This window comes from Emys orbicularis, chromosome 15 (assembly GCF_028017835.1).
Source record: "Emys orbicularis isolate rEmyOrb1 chromosome 15, rEmyOrb1.hap1, whole genome shotgun sequence".
NCBI classification, from domain to species: domain Eukaryota; kingdom Metazoa; phylum Chordata; order Testudines; family Emydidae; genus Emys; species Emys orbicularis.
In genome coordinates, this window is record NC_088697.1 from 30791457 (window position 1) to 30811806 (window position 20350).

Sequence of the window (20350 nt, forward strand, 5' to 3'; positions counted from 1 at the left end):
CCAGGAGAGGTTTGAGATCTTTACTCCCCACACCCCTTCTCTCCTCGCTGCCAGGATCCCTGTGGAGAGGATGTGTCGCCTAGTGCCTTCAGCTGGACCTTTCACTCACAGTGATCTGTGGGAACCCCCTGGAATCCAGCCTGACCTAAGAGCAAGGAGATTTCCCTTCCTCAAGGTCAAAGGCAAAGCAAAGAATGAGGCTGTCTCTGTGCCTATGCCTGCCCCTTTCTCGTTGTCACAGACCAGAAAGTTCCCCCACGTTCTGTTTTTCTCCTTGAGTTTTGCAGTAAAAAGCCTCTTCCCTCCCCGGAGGATGTTTGCAATCTCTGGGGCTGTGGCATCACAGTAGCAACTTGACAGCTGAGCCCAGTGGTTAAAGGGGAGCGAAGCAGGAGGCAGAGGAGCAGTGGGGGGGAAGTGCTGTTTACCCAAGCCAGGGAGAGGAGAGGGAGCTCTCTCTCCGTTCTGAGCAGAGGAGAAGGGAGCTGGACTCCTCCTTACTGACCCCCTGATTTTGACCCCCACCCCTAAAGTGGGGGCTGAGCAGATTGTGAGCTGTGGTTCAAATTCAGCAGCGAAGCCAATGATTGTGTAAATGACTTTCCCACGCCTCCTGCTGTCTAGGGCTCAGCATTAGCCCTCCGCACCCATCTCCTGAGGTCGCCACAGATCACAGTGTGTCTGGGCCCCATTCGGCTGGGGGTTTCCCATCTTGCAAGCAAAGGCGAGGTGACAACAACCTCTTACGCACCGGGTGTTCAGTGCAGGTGCACCAGGGCTCCAAACATGTCACACTTCCTGTTCTCCACTGGTCCCCCTTTTCCGACCCTCACACCCAAGAGGTAACCTCTGCCCCTGTTTTAATCCCACATGAAGCTAGCCCTTGGGATGGGGCGTCTCACAAAGTCACCACTTCACAGCAATGGAGTTTTAATCAAGTCCCTGAGATACTAATTGCTTGTTGAATGCAGGAGACAGTGTGGTTCATTGGACAGGGTGTAGGACAGGCAGTGGGTTCTATGCTTGCCTCTACTACAATCGCTCTGTGACACCAAGCTCGGCCTGCCTCTACAATGGGGATAGTGTTAATGGTGCTATTTAAAGTGCTTAGAGATCTCTAACTGGAAAGTGCTATGTAAGTAGTAAGTGTCTCGGATTCAGCCTCCAACTAATTTTGCAGATTTTCTTTCAGTCAAACAGGCCCTGCTCAGCTTCTGCCTTTAAACCCAGTCCCCAACGTTCTTTGTTTTTGGGACACTGGAGCAATTCTGAAGCAAAGGGGAAGCTTGCTAGAGCCCTCTGCATAGCACTACCCAGAATGCTTTGGCAGTACCCAGCAGTGCCACCCCCTGAGCCCGGGGAACACATGGAAAGGTCCAGGAGTGGTTTGCAATAGCCCCAAAGGTTTTCTGGGGCACTTTGCAGGGCCAGATTTGGGGATGGGTTCGTCCCTCGTTAGTCACGGGGACTTTATTGTGTTTAGCTTTGGCCTTTGTAAAGAGCAGGTCGCAAGGATGCTTGCAGGACGTTTTTAATAAAATGGTTTTAGTATCTTTCAGAATAAACACGGGAAACTTCTTGTTGGAAGTGCAGGTGGAAGGCAGGCCCGGCTGGCTCCTGGCATGTCACGAGCGGTGGAATCTCTCCCTGGGGACTCTGATCTGTAGGCAGCTGGGATATCTCCAGTAAGTGATGCTCCTCTCAGCTTAGACCTAGTCGGCCAGTCTCAGGTACAGGTCTTTGATTTGCCATTTTTATGAAGATCTTGCAGAAGTAATGTGATCAGAACACAGGACTGGGAGCCAGGGACCGTAGAGTTACTGATATTCATTTGCATTATACTGGGGCCTAGATTCAGCTGAGAATGGGGTCCCATTGTGCCAGTCCCATTTCTCACCCTTTTTCTATGTTGCCACTGGGAAAGGGAGGAAAGCCCCCAAATCAAACCATTTGGGGGTTGGAATTTTCACTGCAAAATTTAAATTTTTTCACCTGATATATTGTTTTAAATGAAAAAATTTCCTGTGGGGGAAAAAAACAATCTGCATTTTTTTGACCCACGCTAGATGTACTGTAGCTTGGGTTTATTTCCCGAGACTTTTATAGCAGCTTCCCAAGCTTACAGAATCATGGACTGTGGAATTATCTTTCCATCGGCTTCCCTGGAAGTTGGGTTAAGCCCTTATATCATCCCTGTCTATAGAGTCACTCCCAGATATGTCACTGTTCTCCTATCCACTGCTGTTCTGTGGCTGTGCATTTCCCCTGAACATCACCAGAGAGATGAGGAGGATGGTTTTCTGGCATAAATGAGAAGCAGGACTCCTGGGTTCTAATTGTACCTCCTCTACTCCCTTGTGACCTCTATTCTCTGTGCCTCATTTCCCCCATCTTTCAAACAAGGATCATAATATTCACCTCTTTCCCAGGTGAGGATGAACTCGTTCATGTTTGGAGCGTGTTTTGAGATCCGCACTTGGAAGGTGTTAGCGAAGGACACAGTATTATTACTTCTCCTTTTGTACTCATACACTGTTGACACTGCAAGGCTACCAAAGGGATGGTAGCATCTGAAAATACACTTTAGTGATGCAAGCAAACCTATTTCCTGATTTTGGCGTTAGAGTGTAAAGTAAGGGCTGGGTTATGTTCATTTGCAGTATTATTATTTAGCCACTAGATGTCCCTGTGTGCTGTACAGTTCCAGACAGGGCATTGCCCCTGGTAAATGAGAGAGACAAAACTGGAACTCAAGTTGCGTGCGTGGAAGCCTGTTTTTGTGTGTCTGTAGTTGGTAGCCCTCCTGTTTAAGCACTGTGATTCCATGAAACATGGCAGGGTAAAGGTTTAGTCCTCCCAGTGGGTGATGGCTATTATATTTAACCCTTTCATCTCTTGTGAGCAGTGGCCAGAATTAGCATGTATAAACTAGAGTACAATGGTCTATGCAGAAGAGAGGAAGGAAGTGCCCATAAGAACGCTGTCATGTCAGAACCTCGGGTGAGCTCTCAGATCTCTCTCTGTGTTTAGGTGATGACATTTGCTGTTGCTTCTGCAGACTCGCCCATCACAAAGGAGTGAACCTGACCGATGTCCAGGTGAACGAGACGCAAGAGTTTGTTCAGATTGTGCCCAACCAGAAGAGCAGCATTGAAGCCGTGTGGCAGGTCAGGTGGGTGACGGAGCTGGGGAGAGCAGGACTGGCATTGGGGGGACTGAACAGAAGGGCCCTTCACTGCTATATTGTCTGAGAACAAGTCTCCATGGTTCTGGAGGTGACTGCCAGGCTCTGCACAGCTGGCAGCGACTCTGATCAGCAAACACGGAGGGAGGGAGAAAATCTGAGCTGGCAACGAAATGACGCCCAATGGGACCACACATAGCCCAGCGCCGGCACTGGCAGGAGCCAGCGCTGCCGGGAGGGTCACAGTGTTCGGTGCTTCGGTCATGCCGCTAAAATAGGACTTCAGCCAGCTGGATGCTTCCACAGCGGGGATGTCTGCACTGCACTCAGCAAACGTGGACAGATCCGAGCTAGCTTTGATCTAGCTAGTGCGAGTACCAATAGCAGCAAAGCTTCGGCAGCGCGGACTTCAGCACAGACTAGTCACCAGAATAATGCCCTGGGCCCCCGACGGGCTTGCACAGTCTGTGTTTCACGGCTAATGGTACCTGAGCTAGGCACTGGGCTATGTGTACACATGCTGCAGTCACACCTCTGATTGCAGAGCAGAGATACCCGCAGTGCCAACAGCGTAGCTGACTTCCCGACCTCCAGGCAGGCCCGTTAGCCCTCTTAGAACAACTCTGCTTTGCTGCCACAGCAACACAACCGGGGTGGTTGCACATGTGAGCTTTGTGCCCCGCCCCAGCTCGTGTTTGCAAAGTGCTGGGAAGGGGAAAAGCCTTCTGTGGGCGCGATGATTATTCCTATCAGAATCCACTTTCTGGGCATCCTGGGTGCATCCGGCCGGTCGCCATTCCTAGGGGAGCTGCCATAGAACCCCATGATGGGCCATCTCTGTGTTTCCTGGCTGCAGAGTTCTGGGAGAACTTTATTTCAAACCCTGATTTTATTCTTGTGCAGGAGCAGCTGTGCTTCAGGGCGAATTGTGGCTCTGAAGTGCCGCGGTAAGTGCTTTACCCTGTCCTCACATTGCACTGGGGTCTCTTGCATTCCTTGTGCTATTATAGACCCTCTGTTAATTAGCAAAAGCCCCAGGTCGGCTAGACACCGAGCGCCCTGCACTCAGCATGGCCCTGGTGTTCGTTTGCAAAGCCTGTGTCATTCTTCCCCCATCCCGCAGCCCCAGTGTTGGGTGGTCTGCAAGCAGCAGCGTTACTCAGTGAGGCAGCTCCAGCCCTCTTGAGCAACCCTGCAGTAACAAGCCAGCACAAACCAGCTGGTCTGGGTGGGAGGAAAATTTAGCTTCCCAGCTGGCTGAGTAGCAAAAAAAAAAAGTGGTTTTGAAGCCCCCGGAGCAGCCCCTTTGTCCGTGTGATTTCATAGCTGGGGTCTGCTTGCAGCGGCGACATGACCGTCAGCTCCCAAATCCCTCCTGTCCATATGGCATAGCTACTGTGTAATTAACAGCACGTGCAATCAATGCCCCCGCCCCCCGCAGTATCTAAAACCCCAATGCTCTCAGCAGCCCCTTCTTGTCAGGGAAGGCAGCTGTGGCCCGGAACCCCGCCCCTGAGGCCCAGGGCTATTGCCGGGCAAGCGGCAAGCCCAGAGAAGGCCCAGGTGGAAAGGTGGGACTCCTGCGTTCCTCTCTGTTCTCTCTTGCTCCCTCTCCACTCTGGCTTAGTGGTGCTGGTTGGGGGAGGAGACTCCGTTTAGGTCACTGGGTGGGCAGGCAGAGGTCCTGGAACTAGCTCGGAGCACACAGAAGGGGTTAGAGTGGGTTTCTCTCTGTTATTTCACATGGGGAACAGCACAGGTGGCAAAAGAAATGGAGAAAGCTGGGGCCACCCTGAATCCCTGACATCCTGTGGGGGGTGAGCCAGGGACTTGGGCCGAGCAGGGGAGCACGCCTGAGGAATAACTCCTGTCAGCTGCTTCCCTCTGCTGCCTGCTTTCCCTTTCTTTCCTCCCATTTCCTGCCTCTTTGTTCTCCTGCTCCCCCAGGCTTGGTGCTCAGAGACCTTCCCTCTCTCCCTTGGGCCCCAAGGCAAAGCTCCGCTCAGCTCCTGGGGAGGGCCGGGTTTCTCGGACACCCTTTGCTGCCCATCCCTCCCCCACTCTCAGGTGGTGTTTGGGGGCACCGGGTTCACGTGTCTCCCCCTTTGCAGAGTGCGGCGTGCGCTCCAGGGCAGCCCGGATCGTGGGCGGAAGCGACGCCCCATTGGGACGCTGGCCGTGGCAGGTCAGCCTGTACCTCAACTCCAGACACGTCTGCGGAGGCTCCGTGGTGGCGCATGACTGGATCGTCACAGCCGCTCACTGCGTGCACAAGTGAGTCTGGGAACAGCAGAGCCGGAGGCCTTGGCGGGGGGCCTAGCGCAGAGCCCGGCTGTTCCCCCAGCAGGGGAGGGAGTGGGGAATTGGCCGCCCCAGCAATACTGCAGCCCCAGAGGAACAGGTTGGCCATGTCTCTGCTCAGTTACAGGCGGCCTGAGGTCTCCAGCTGGCTGGTCTTTGCTGGGATTATTGCCCAGGTGTCAGTCCCACAGCAGGCCGGGGCGGCGGTGGAGAAAATCATCTACCACCCCCGCTATGACGACAGGAGTCACGACTATGACATCGCACTGATGAAACTCACAGCGCCCTTGAACTTCTCTGGTGAGACCCTTCTCTTCAGCCATCTCCCCCTTGCAGGGGACAGAGGATCCCCCCAGAGCAGCCCCATGGCTTCCATTCGCAAGGGAGCCACCCACCAACGGTCTGATTCCCACGCCGGTGGCCTGTGTCGATCCCAGGGGCAGTGCCAGTACGGGGGTTGGTCCAGCTGTGGAGAGAGGGGGCAGCAGAGAGAAAACATTCCCCAGGCAAGTCCCGGGGCCTCTGCTGATGGCACATGGGACAGCACGCTCGCAAGACCTTGTCTCCCACGGATGCAGTGAAATAAGTGGGCAGATTTTGTAAAGAGCTGGGACCTGGCTGTAAAGGTCACAGTGGGAGCCGAGCTCTTTGGAGAATCCGGCCCCTGGAGCCAGAGGAGCTGCAAGGGTGTTTCGCTTGCACTTCTCAGGACTAGATCACCCCTGCTCGCTCCAGGCCGGCTGCTCCTGGGAGCCGCTCTCGATTTGTTTGCGCTGTGCGTCCCCAGCTGGCGCTGCTCTAACACATGTCTCTCTCCCCAGATGCCGTCCGTGCAGTGTGTTTACCGCTGTACCAGCAGGATTTCCCCCACGGCACCCACTGCTGGATCTCCGGCTGGGGCTACACCAGACCTGAACACGGTGAGCAGCTCCAGGAGGCACGGAGAGCTCTCGCGTAGCTCCCTTTTAAAACAAAGACGGGCGAAGGCTGCATCTCACCGAGGGGATGTTTGAGTCTAGAGGAGAGTATTGAATTCTGATCTGCAAACCTACTGCAGTCCTCAGTCCCAACCCGCAGCCCCTGCTGCTATTGCAGGCTGGGGCCCCTTACACCCCCACAGCTCTGCTGATCCCCCCCCAATCCCCACTGCTAGTCCAATGACCCCTCTCCTCCTCCCAACACCCAGAGCCCTGGAGATAGAGTGTGTCTGTAATGCTCCATGTCCCGCTGTGCCTTGAGTGCAAACCCCAGCATCTAGCCACCAGGGCAGCAGGTTAAACTGTCTCTTGTTTGTTTTCCTCACATCCAGTTCCTGTTGCTGAGATGCTGAAGGAAGCTATTGTTCCCTTAATCAGCACCAAGAAATGCAACAGCTCCTGCATGTACTCTGGTGAGCTCACCCCCAGGATGCTGTGTGCTGGCTACCTGGATGGGAAAGTAGATGCCTGCCAGGTGAGAGCAGGGAGAAAACAACCCCTGTTGTTAATAGGCCGTGGGGGATCGAGTCCTTCCCCCACTGAGGAGCAGGGTGATGCTGCTTACTGTGGGCTGGATCCCACACGATGTCTATCATGTACATGAAAATGGGGAAGAGAGTGGGAAACGTGGCTCCCCAGCTAAATGAAGAGGGGTCCCCCCTCTAGCCCCTTACCGGAGAGGGCATGGCAGGGCAGGGGCATGTGAAGGGTGAGGTGGGAGGGTCTTAGGGGCAGAGCAGGGGCACGTTGGGGGTGTGCTGGTGCCCTGTGCAGAAATAGTGAGAGGCTGTGGGTGTCAGGGTGGGGGCATGACGGGGTTTGATCAGACCCTTTGTCGAACCAGGGAGGGGGTGTCAGAGGTGGGGATGGGGGCATGGCAGGGGTGTGTTTGGAGCTTAATGCACAGGCCCCCTTCATCCTGGATGAAAGGAACATATAGTAAGAAGATATATATACATACAGAGAACATGAAAAGATGGGAGTTGGCCTATCAACTCTAAGAGGCTAATTAATTAAGATGAGCTATTATCAGCAGGAGAAAAAAAGTGAGGCAACTCCCACCTTTTCATGTTCTGTATGTATATATATCTCCTCACTATATGTTCCATTCTATGCATCCGCTGAAGTGGGTTGTAGCCCACGAAAGCTTATGCTCAAATAAATTTGTTAGTCTCTAAGGTGCCACAAGTACTCCTGTTCTTTTTACAGCATTTTGGCCCAGATTCACAAAGGCATTTTGCTGCTTAACTCCCATTTATTCAAATGCCTTTGAAGATCTGGCACTGTGGCACCAGGGTGCATGGATTGAAAATGGCCACTACAGTGCTTTGAGATCCTCTGGCTGAGGGAGAGGCGAGAGGAAAATCATGAGAACTAAAGCGATGTAACAGAGCTGGGTTTAGCAAGCTGCATGCCAAGGGGACGTACTAGCAGCAGGCAGCTCAGCTCTGCCCCTTCCTGCATTCAACCTCTTGCAAGGCTGACAGGGCCCACAGGGCAGGAGCAGCCCTACGGTGCATAATCCCACCTGCTAGCTTCACGGAAGCACTGCCCCACCGTGACACTCGCTCTGTCTTGCAGGGAGACAGCGGGGGGCCGCTGGTTTGCCAAGATGAACTCACCTGGCGCTTAGTGGGCATCGTGAGCTGGGGCACGGGGTGTGCTGAACCCAACTACCCTGGGGTTTACACCAAGGTGGCCAAATTCCTGGACTGGATTTATGAGATCATGGAGGTAATGGGAGCAAATGGACAAAGGCCTGGGTGGACCTCCAAGGAGAGGCTAGAACAGAGCAGCGTGTTGGGTCATCAGCTCTGTCATCCTGGCTACCACCCAACCCGCCCCTTTGGTCATCACTGCCCAATGGGTACATTCCTTCTTGATCCCCATGACAATCTTTATAGGGGGATGGGAGCGGAGGTGGGTTTTAGATTCTAGATCTAGTGCACCTCCTGGGAGAAAGTCAACAGCCCTGTCCTCTGCAGCAAGAGCCTTCCAGAGGCAGGAAATCAGAGACACAAGCCGGCTTCCTCTGCTTTGGATAGCGGAGAGCTGAGAGGCACAGAGGTAGGGCAATCAGCAGCACAACATGCACCTAAATACAGAGGGTTGTAAAAATACTCCAAAAGGCCTAGAGGGCCCTGCCCCCTGTGGGAAAGATAGGTGAGACATCTGGGCTCTTGCAGGCACAAACACCCGCCAGTGCATCCATACACCACAGCCTGAGCACATCCGTGCTCCTCCAACCAGCTTGGGGTCTTCAGATCTCAGCCTGCCTCCCTCCCCAGAAAGGAGAGGAACAAGGAACAGAAGCTACAGAGAACATTAGATTAAAGGGGAGACTCTGAGCTTAAAAAAAATGCCTAAAACCCCCACTCAGTTTCCTTACATCAATTGTAACTGACAGCAGGGCCTTGTGAAAGTTATTCTCTGACTCACCAGCTCATTGTTGGAAGTTTCTTTACTGTATGGGAGGAGAGGGAGCACAAGTCAGTTTCTTTTTTCCGTGGTCTGTTTCTAGTCAATATCAGGACTGTGCAGCAACACGCTGAAGTGTTTGACTGCAAGACAGTGCAGGGGGAGGTTTTTTGTTTTTAAAGAGAAAATTGCCATGAAAACAGCTCATTTCTCTGATTTGAATGCAAATATTTCTATTGATCTCCGGTTACACAGAGCTTCAGAGATGACCATCGACCTCCATTTACATTCTTTACCCCAACCCCCCCCCCCCAACAACCTTATGTAACAGGATTTTATTCTTGTTTCCAAATTAGCAACAGTATTCACCCTTGTGATCTGAGAGAATCTCCCATCCCAGAGCATGGAACTGATTCAGCTTTTTGTCTGTTCTTTAAACAGAGCCACTAGGAGCAAAGCAAGGGACAGGCTGAAGGAGCAGAGCTATCCCCAGGGTGACATGCCAAGCAAAGAAGAGTCCAGGACAAATGTATCCCCACTAGGGAGCTTTGTCCCAGTTAATATGTAGTTACAGTGGATCGGCATGAGTTGAAAAGACGGAGGGAGCCGTCAAACTTGCCTGTTGCCAAGGCCTCTAAGGAGGCATCTCCAGCAGCCCAGGTGTGTTCTCTGGTGTAGCGTGAGGGGCAGCCTCTCTGCTTTTGCCTGTTGCAGCTGATCCATATTAAACAACTAGTGTTTGGGCAAAGCCTAACCCAGTTCTCCTGCTCTTGTGCAATGGTTTGGCCCCATGCTTGGGCTGTGTGTAATGGGGGTTTACATCCCCCATGTGTCTGTGTTAAAAAGGACTTTAGATGGATGTCAAATGTAATTGTGCTGTGTGTCCCCTGAGCTATGGGGGGCTTCATCTCTCTTGCCAGTGGAAGTTGTGTAGATAAATCTCTTCATTAAGCATCTTCACATAACTTTCATATTACTTTGTATTACGGCTCTATTTTCATACAACTTTGTATCAGATCCTTATATAGAAAACTTTGTATTGAGCCTTGGTATAATGTAAAAAAAATGTCTTTTTGCTAGGAGTAGAATAAGATCTCTCCCCCCTCCCTCCTTTTAATCAATTGCCCTGTTGAATGAACAAGGTGTGAATGAGCCAGGCATGGAAGGCAAGCACCTCCAGGCAGCTGCAACTGTTGGAGAGGGGATGGAAGCCAGACCCAAGAACAATAAAACTTGTCAAGTGGGCTCACTAAAGAAGAGCAGACATCTTGATGGCCTTGGGAGTTAGAAGCAAGCACCTTCTTTTGAAAACACCCTCTTTGAACAGCATTGGGACAACACCCAGAAGGAAGCAGCACAACGGACCAACTGACACAGATACAGATTTTGAATCTGGTATAGATTTGCATGAGAGGGAAGCTGCTATAAACGTGAGGTGTCTTGCAGAGGACCCTGGGTCTCGTCTTGTCAACATGGGAGCATTGATCCGGATCAGCAAAAGCCCAGCTCCGCCCCTCCCCCATCTAACTCACCTGGCCAGTGAAGTTAAGGGGAGCAACTAAGTGGTAACAAGAACAAGACAGAGTGTGCTTGTGTGTGTGTGTGTATGTATGTGAGTGCATGAGTGTAATATATATCAGATGCATATGCTCCAGTGTTGATTGATACATGTATTACCAATAAATGTGGCGCTTTGCCTTATCTCTCCTGAAAAGATCCTGTGTAGTACTTTAAGTGCAACAGTTGTTCCACTTTAATTAAATGCTGTTTAGGTCAGCACTTTCTTCAGGTCCCCTCAGTAGCCCAGTGGTTAGGCTGTGGGCTTGGCCTGTGAGAGATGGGGGGGGGTCAAGTCTCCTGTGGTGCCTGTACCCTCCACTTTGGGGAATAGGGATGGGCTTGCTCTCCTCTTGCCTGTTGAAGCTGTTCCACTTTAGTTAAATGTGCTCTGGGCCAGCCTCACAGCAACCCTCACTCTCTTGTCCAGTGGTTAGGATACTCGCCTGGGTTGTGGGAGATCCTGCTTCAAATCCCCCAGCTGCTTGTTCGGCAGGGATTTACACAGGGATTTCCTGCCTCCTCGGCGACTGTCCTTTGCGGTAGGCCATCCTTGTCAGAACCCCCTCTCTTTCTCAAGAGGCCATTGTCTTCTTGGGCCGGAGAGGGGATTCGGACAGGGATCGCTCACCAGTGACTCTCCCCAGGAGGTGGCGGCCCCCAGTTCACACCCCTCAAAAGAGCAGGGGAGTGCCCTGGGGTCTGCCACAACCTGGGCGTGTATCCTGATCATGGTCCTTGATCCCTCACTCCCATGCTTAGGGGTGAGCAGGCTGGGGCAAGGACAGGGCATGCCCGCAGGGCTTTGTGGGGGAGAGGAGAAGCGCTTCTGTGCATGGTGCAGCATTCTAGGAATAACCAGAACCTGTTAGGCTCCAGCACTACAATCTGACACCTTTCACCAGCCTTGCGAATCTGCTTGTGATCAACTCTGTGCACAACCCCAACTCCCAAACTCAAAGATCCATGGGAAGCATCTTCTAGCCTTTCACTCCATCTATTAATAGCAACAAGATTTTCCCCCTCCAATGAATTAAAAAGGAGCAAGTTCATCTGTATTGCCCCGTCCATCTGCCACCAGCCTCTGCAGGTCCTTGATCTTATATTATCAGTGGGAATGAGGTTATATTTTTCATCTTGTTTAACAACAATCTGGCTGTTCAGGCCAAACGTATAAAGCCAACAGTGAAGGCCATCAGATGCCCAAGTTTGTCTGCAAGAAACTCACTATTGCTTTGCAGCTAGGGCTGTAGCCTGTTCTTCAGCTGGGGATGATCCTGATGCTGGAATACAGGGATGGAAGATTATCTCCTACCAGTTATTTAATGAAAGTTCAGGGGAGACAAAGATACCTGCTGATAAAATCTTACATGACCAAAGCAAGTGAGAAAGACGGCTGACTGCAGCATTAAGACTGGTGATTTCCCCCTCCAAGCAGTGTGGGAAGGCAAAGCAGCTGGGCTTGCCTGCTACTGCTTGTACGGTCTGAGATACTTGGCATCTTTGCACACTCAGTCTGGTAAATGCAGCAGGGTCAGGGGCAGCTGTCCAGATTAATGCTATACCTCTCCTGCATCCATTGCAAAGCAGAAATGCAGAGGAGGGAAACTGACAGCTGTTCTCAGGAGAGTTCCCCACAGTTGCATAACAGAGCATGGAAAGTGGGTTAATCTGTTTCCTTTGCTGCTATTTCATAAAATGAGAGATTGCTAAGGGTATTATCTCAGTCATATGTTCCTTGTTGTGATTAGATCAAATATTATGCAATCAGCCAAAAAGAACCCCATTTACCACTCACTGACCCCAGGTTTACTTTGAGATGTTTTTAGTATTTAATTGTACTGAAGTCTACAGGAAAAGAATTGCCAGTCTGTGATACAGCTACAATCTGGGCAGAGTAGCCAGTGGTCAGCTGGCTCTCTTTAGCTAATCCCTTATTCATCTCCCACTCCACCTGAAAATTATGCTCCCACCAGCTGCATATGATTGATTTTCTGATAGAAGTGTGGGGGAGCAGATAAAATGCAGGTTAAAGACTTGGTAGGTCTCACTAGTTTTGAAATGCAGTTTCTCCACCCTTTTCTGCATCCAGGTATAGAATCACAAGCTTAGAAGGGCTAAATTATTACTACAAGCACCTCCACTGTAGTTATGAAAAGAGAAGATGAAAGGAACCAATTAACTGGGAATGGTCATCTCATTATTTCACACTGGTTGATGGATTAGCTCCTGTTGTGTGTGTGAGCAGATGAGGACAGCAGCAGGTTATTATGCAATCTTTTCCTCCACAGCTGTGTTGCTTCACCTCCCAGAGAGAAGTCAGTCTGAAGAAGGGTGAATGTTAACTATATTTCTACCTTTACCACATGGGTGTAGGGCCTATTCTCCCTTTCAGTATGTTCTGCAGAGAGGACCAGGCCAGTGCTGGCAGTTCACATGGGCCTTCGCTCCAAGCAGTCATAGTTTTGGATTACTGAGGTATAGGCCTCTTGCAGCTTGCCCTCCTGAACCCTAGTTGAGGCAACCTGGGGAATCTTTCTCTGTAGCTGTGTTAATAAGCATGGGGCAGCAGCCATTTGAGTTTAGAGGCTAGCAATGTAGTTTCCTTAGGTGCTGGTGGCTTTGTGCAAGCAGAAAGGAAAGAGTACAGACTTAACCACTTGCAAGAAAAATACTCAACTCTCCCCCAGAAATTCAGAAGGTGGGTACACATTCATTTATACTGCACCCAACCAGGGTGTTTGTGTGTTGCCACAATGGTGGGGGGACAAACCACAGATATTTCTGCTCTGAAGTGCAGACAATTTTAGATATGTCAGGAACACCAGACCTGGTGGGAGAGGGAGAATAGCTAGTGGTTATCCTAGGAGATCACTTTGGTAGAGGGCTCTGCAGCTGTTTAGATAGTTGCACTAGATCTGATTTCTACCACCACACAGAGGTAGTTCAACCCTAAGGCTTCCAACTCCTGCAGCCTCATACTTAATTAGCTGTAGTCCTGTCTGACTCTCTGGGAAGGTCCATTTACTGGAGCCCCCTATCTGCCTGATGGCCTTGCAGGGTAGCAAGCCCATGCTCTTTGCTCAACAATCTCCTACTACTTGGCAAGTCTCCCCCCCCCCGACCTTCTCTGGGGTCCCATCAACCCATGGCTCAGTTTTCTGCTCTCCCTGTGAGAGGCTGAGGTCAAGCAGCATGTAAAGGTAACCTGAGGAGAATCCTTCATCCTTCACTTTTAGGGTATACCAATAGCCTCAAAAGTTTAGCTCTAGAGCAACAATACTCAGACCTCAGTGGTTCAGAAACCAAATTAGCAATCATGCCCCAGTAGTGTGAATTAATTTTCATTTACTGTAGATTCATATTTAAACAATATGACATGAGAAATCTTTAGTTTTTATATGTTCACAGCAACATCAATGGCTTTGAGCAAATTAATATAGGAAAAGCATCCTGAGTGATTAATTAAATCAGTGTTTTAATAGATGCTGCAAAGAGCTGCAGGAGAGAAATTAAAGAGCTACTTGCAAGCTGCAGTCAGAGGATATCTGCTCTAGAGTTTGAGGTCTCAAAACATGGCTTCCCTGACCCTTGCTGGAGATCCCGGGGGATAGTGTTCAGAGGGACATTGGCCAAGCAGCTGGGAGGGATTTTAAATCAAGCTCCAACTCAGACCCTCATAAGCAATGGGAGAAACAGCACACTATTGGTTGGAAGTTTTGCTACAAGCTTCTCTCCCCCCCCAGAAAAATCCAGCACACTTGTAATTAAGTGGAAGCTTTTATTGGAAAACCAAAGACCCTAGAAAACCATTTATTCCCCTTGTTCTTGCCTTTTCAATGAAAGTGAGAAATTGACAGGAAAGTAAAGTTTGTCTGGAAGGTCACACAGTAAGTCAGATACATTTCCCTTGGAGATCTCCCAGGAGAGCCAATCCCCTCCAGGCAAGAGGAAAGGAAGCAAACATTCAGGTCACTGCCCCCTCCTGCAAAGAGGGCAGGTGAGTGTGGGTATCTCTGATGCAAAGCACGAGTAGACCTGGCTAGGGGCAGCCTCTGGAGCAGGTAAGGGCAGGTGCAAAGCGCTTCCCCTTCACAGACAGCTTTTCAGAAGCCTCCAAAGGGCCCTTTCACCCCTGCCCGAGAGATAGCCCCGCCCATCCCCGCCACCCACCCCAGCGCCCCTGCCCGAGTAGCCCCCCCCCCTCCCCATCCCCGCTCCGGCACCAGCCCCCCCCCATCCCCGCTCCCCCCCATCCCCGCTCCGAGCCCCACCCCAGCGCCCCTGCCCGAGTAGCCCCCCCTTCCCCATCCCCGCTCCGGCACCAGCCCCCCCCCATCCCCGCTCCCCCCCATCCCCGCTCCGAGACCAGCCCCGCTCCGAGACCAGCCCCAGCGCCCCTGCCCGAGTAGGCCCCCCCCCTCCCCATCCCCGCTCCGGCACCAGCCCCCCCCCATCCCCGCTCCCCCCCATCCCCGCTCCGAGACCAGCCCCGCTCCGAGACCAGCCCCAGCGCCCCTGCCCGAGTAGGCCCCCCCCCCTCCCCATCCCCGCTCCGGCACCAGCCCCCCCCCATCCCCGCTCCCCCCCATCCCCGCTCCGAGACCAGCCCCGCTCCGAGACCAGCCCCAGCGCCCCTGCCCGAGTAGGCCCCCCCCCCTCCCCATCCCCGCTCCGGCACCAGCCCCCCCCATCCCCGCTCCCCCCCCATCCCCGCTCCGAGCCCCACCCCAGCGCCCCTGCCCGAGTAGCCCCCCCCCTTCCCCATGCCCGCTCCGGCACCAGCCCCCCCCCCCATCCCCGCTCCCCCCCCCATCCCCGCTCCGAGACCAGCCCCAGCGCCCCTGCCCGAGTAGCCCCCCCCCCATCCCCGCTCCGGCACCAGCCCCCCCCAATCTCCTCCCCCTGCACCAGCCCAGCGCCCCTGCCCGAGCCCCCCCAGATCCTTCTCCTGAGCCCCCCCGGCCCAGAGTCCCACTTACCGCGTTCGCTGGGCGGCCCAGCGGCAGCCCCCGAGTCCCCTTGGCCGAGAGGCAACAGTTCTCGTGGTCCCGGTTTATATTCCCCGCCCCGCGGCAGCGGACCAATCAGACGGGGAGCTCGTTCACTCGCTCGGCGGCTGCGGACCAATAGAATGGCGGGGAAAGAGCAAAACGTTCGAAATAGGTTTGTCCCACGTCGCAGCTTGTAGGCCCGTCCTGCGTGATGCACTCTGGGAGTTGTAGTCCCGCCCGGGCCTCCTCAGTCACGTTCGTGGGAATTGGAGTCCCGCAATAGGGGGCGGGCGGACTCACTTTCCCGTGGTGCCGCGCGGTGGCGGGCCGCTGATGAGGAGGTGGCCGGGGGTCTGGCGTACTCGGGCCGGGTGGAGAAGGAGGATCTGGGCACCCGGATCGCCCGGCTCTCCCGCCGTGTGGAGGAGCTGAGGGTGGGGCCGGGGGGAGTGATGAGGGGGCTGGGTGTGGGGCGGGTCTACGGGGGCAAGTGGGATCCGGGGGGCGGGGCGTCAGGAAGGCAGAGGGGGAATCCCGGGGGGCTGGGTGTGGGGGGGGGGACCCGAGGGATGGGGGGGATCCAGGGGTCCGGGTGTGGGGGATGCGGGGAGCAGAGTGGGGGATACAGGGGAGCTGGGTGTGGGGGGGACCCGAGAGGGGATCCAGGGGGGCTGGGTGTGGGGGGGAGCAGAGAGGGGATCCAGGGGAGCTGGGTGTGAGGGGGATCCAGGGGTCGGGGAGGAGGATCCGGGGGGCAGAGGGGAGATCCCGGGGGGGCTGGGTGTGGGGGGGGACCCGAGGGGCAGAGAGGGAATCTAGGGGGGCTGGATGTGCGGGTGAATCCGGGGGGGGCAGGGGTGATCCAGGGACTGGAGCATGGGGGGACCCCAGTGTGTGTATGTGTGTTGATAGGGGCAGAGCAGGGGTGCTGGGAAGGGGGGAGGAAAGAAGGGGACCTTGGACAGGGGCTGCCTATGGGGACCCTGGACAGGGGGACTCCAGGGGGACAGGGAGCGCTGGGGGCAGGGGATGATTGTGGGATCATGGGCGGGGGGGGCAGTTGGGCAGTACGTTAAGGCGGGTTAGAAAGGCTATCGGGGGGGTCCGGAGAAGGGGAGGGACAGGGTGTGAGCGTGGTGGTGATGACACTGGCGTGTTGGGGCACCAGGCGTTAGGGGGTGGGTAACACTCACAGGCGGTGCATGAGGATATGGAGGGGGCGGTGCTTTGGGCCAGTGATTCCTGCTAATGTTTGCAGGCTGTCAGTGATGGGGGATCTGTTGATGAGGAGCTATGCTGCTCCCACCCTGGCCTGTGAGACGTTCGCTTTGTGCTACTTTCTTTGTCCCGCTACCTGGGAAATCATTCTGCCCATCTCAACGAGGTCGGATTGCAGAGAGGGCTGCGATGGGGGTGGGAGGCTTTGGCCCCGTGGCCACGGCCTTGGGGTTTCTCTCTGTGGGTGTTTAGAGTTGCCAACCCTCCAGGATTGGCCTGGAGTCTCCCACAATCGGCATCAATCTCTTGGTGACTATTGAAAGCAATCCGGGAGATTTTAATAGGATATTTTAAGAAAATGACATTATGTCATGTTGGAAAAAAATATCTCCCGGAGTAGCTTCAGTCAGAGTTGGCAATCCTATGGGTGTTTGTTTTTCTGATGCTGAGTCCATCCCTTCTACCTAGCGCGAAGTCTGCAACATGATTAACAAGAAATACAACGAGTTCCTCCTGAGCATGCAGAGCCCTGAGGACTTGGTGCCACAAGTGGACAGTCTGTCCAGCAACATCGACCTACTGAAATCCAGGATCGAAAATGAGGTGACGCAGCAGCGGTTTCACTTTATCTGTATCTAGCAGCTTTCATCCTGCATCATCCCAAAGCAGTACAACTCCACTGATGTGCAGCCATGAGCATGCTGCACAGGAAGGCAGGGGAGGAGGATCTTGGCTAAGGATTCCAGGATGAATCGCCGCCTCTTATAAAGAGTGCCCTTGACTGAAACATACCGATGTATGATGTATCAGACCTGGGATATAAATAAAGGGCGCGCTGTAGCTTGTTCAATAATTATGTAGCTGAATGGTTTTCCGTGGTGCTCATCACAGTAGCTTCGGAGTTCCTCGAGTATATTAATGCATTTATCTTCTAAGCCTCTCTGCATTGAGATAGGGAGGAATCATTCTTATTTTGCTGGTGGGGAAACTGAGGCACAAAGAAGTGGAATGACCTTGGCCAAGGTCACACAGAGATTCTGTGCAGAGCTGGGAACTGAGCCCAGATTTTCTGTATATTGATTGTAAGATTGTCCTTCCCGTGGCCTGCTTATATTTTTTGTGTGTGTCGTCCTTTCTATACCCCTGGACTAATTCTCTTAGCTGTCCTCTGCCTTGCCACCCTGGCTTTGAAAGGTAAGTTAGAAAGACTCTAATGCAGGTGGGATATAAATCTGGATTTGTTCTTCGCAAAGGAGAATGATCAGCTCAAAAATCATACGATGTGAAAATAACTTTTACATCTGATACCAGTTATGCTATGTTAAAAGTGAGAGAATCTTAAACATCCACTTTACTTGTCTCTGTTTATTTGTTGCTGTGTATTTAATTTATGTATCTCAGGGTATACAATAACAATCAGTGACGTCAGTTACACTTGTCTGTAGTCAGTTTCAGCTTTGGGTTCCTAGTGCTGCAGAATTTAAGGTACAAACAATGCAAGAGATTGTTGTTTGTTTGTTTATTTAACAGTTTGGGGATCTTTTTAAAAAAAAAGGGAAACACATCTATTGATCTTGCATGCCTATGGAAGCGTTTAAAATGTATAGTTAAACTGTACTTTCGGCTAAGTTCAAATTGACATTTATCTCATTTAAAAGTAGAGAATTGTTAAAGGCACTCTGGAATTTTTTGACTTGAATAATTTTTTTTTAAAGATCTGCAATTTGATATCGCCACGCTCTACTTTTTTTCAAAAATTCCCGTACAATAATGCTTTTAATTTTTTTTTACGAGTTTTTCTTCTCCTCTGCTGTTTAAAAGGGTCTTTCTAGTGAGGTTAAAACAGTCTGATCATACAGAGAAACTGAATATATACACATTTTTGTCAACTGCACTAGGTAAATACACTGGGGAAATAGAACCTTTTTTCCTTCTAATTTCTTTCCGTTATAATAACCTTAGGTGTTGTTTGTAACTTTGGGAGGTACGTACGTTTCAGGCAGCACGCTGGTGTTGTCATGTCGGTGTTACTTTTGAAATAGAAATGGCTCTCATAGCCTTTGTTTACTGTAAATGAACTGCTGAAGGCTTGACGTCTGTGCTGCTGTTCTAGGTCCGGCAAGATCTGAATGTGGCCATTGCGGAATTTACTGAATTGAAGCAGCAGCTGGAGCGAGACTCATTGGTTCTGAGTGTGCTGAAACAGCTGCAAGAGGTGAGGAAGGAGGCTGGGAAAGTGGCTTCAGATCGCAAAGTGTTTCTGTATTTTGTTCCACTGACCTCTTCCTGGGTCTCCATAGTGAATAAATAATCATGACTCTTCTATCTCTATTCATATCATGTTTTTAAAAAGAGCTCTGTAATCTTAGAGCTGAAACTTGTTTGTGTGTGATTACCGAATCATAGAAATGTAGGACTGGAAGGGACCTCAGTAGGTCATCTCATCCAGTTCCCTGCACTGAGGCAGGGCCAAGTATTATCTAGACCATCCCAGATAGGTGTTTGTCCAATCTGTTCTTAAAAACACTCCAATGACAGAGATTCCACAATCTTCCTAGGATGAAAACAGCTCATTTCTCTGATTTGAATGCAAATATTTCTATTGATCTCCGGTTACACAGAGCTTCAGAGATGACCATCGACCTCCATTTACATTCTTTACCCAAACCAACCTCCTGTAACAGGATTTTATTCTTGCTTCCAAATTAGCAACAGTATTCACCCTTGTGATCTGAGAGAATCTCCCATCCCAGAGCATGGAACTGATTCAGCTTTTTGTCTGTTCTTTAAACAGAGCCACTAGGAGCAAAGCAAGGGACAGGCTGAAGGAGCAGAGCTATCCCCAGGGTGACATGCCAAGCAAAGAAGAGTCCAGGACAAATGTATCCCCACTAGGGAGCTTTGTCCCAGTTAATATGTAGTTACAGTGGATCGGCATGAGTTGAAAAGACGGAGGGAGCCGTCAAACCTGCCTGTTGCCAAGGCCTGTAAGGAGGCATCTCCAGCAGCCCAGGTGTGTTCTCTGGTGTAGCGTGAGGGGCAGCCTCTCTGCTTTTGCCTGTTGCAGCTGATCCATATTAAACAACTAGTGTTTGGGCAAAGACTGCTACAGTTCTTCTGCTCTAGTGCAATGGTTTAGCTCCATGCTTGGGCTGTGCGTAAGGGGCGTTCAAATCTCCCCTCGGCTTGTGTTAAGAAGGACTTTGGATGGATGTCAAATGGAATCTTCCTACGCGTCCCCTGAGCTATGGGGGGTTTCAGCTCTCTTGCCAGTGGAAGTTGTTCCACTTTAATTAAATGCTGTTTAGGCCAGCAGCTTGCTTAGAGTCTCTCGGTAGCCCAGTGGTTAGGCTATGGGCTTGGCCTATGAGAGATGGGGGTTCAAGTCTGCCGTGGTCCCTGTGCCCTCCGCTTTGGGGAATAGGGATGGGCTTGCTCTCCTCTTGCTGGTTGAAGCTGTTCCACTTTAGTTAAATGTGCTCTGGGCCAGCCTCACGGCAACCCTCACTCTCTTGTCCAGTGGTTAGGATACTCGCCTGGGTTGTGGGAGATCCTGGTTCAAATCCCCCAGCTGCTTGTTCGGCAGGGATTTGCACAGGGATTTCCCGCCTCCTAGGCGACCGTCCTTTACGGTGGGCCATCCTTGTCCGAACCCCCTCTCTTGCTCAAGAGGCCATTGTCTTCTTGGGCCGGAGAGGGGA

The 20350-nt window shown here is 52.0% G+C and overlaps 1 protein-coding gene across 1 annotated transcript; it reads left to right on the forward strand.

The window, feature by feature from the left end:
• The first annotated feature begins 1439 nt into the window (after nucleotides 1-1439).
• TMPRSS5 (transmembrane serine protease 5) lies at nucleotides 1440-19738 on the forward strand. Its single transcript, XM_065417060.1, is given in 13 exon segments — nucleotides 1440-1523; nucleotides 1525-1685; nucleotides 3059-3172; nucleotides 4088-4131; nucleotides 5296-5458; nucleotides 5607-5785; nucleotides 6307-6405; nucleotides 6795-6937; nucleotides 8044-8196; nucleotides 15683-15865; nucleotides 17118-17252; nucleotides 18763-18864; nucleotides 19444-19738. Coding segments are annotated over 13 exon segments (1569 nt in total). The 3' UTR covers nucleotides 19453-19738.
• Nucleotides 19739-20350: the final 612 nt, after the last annotated feature.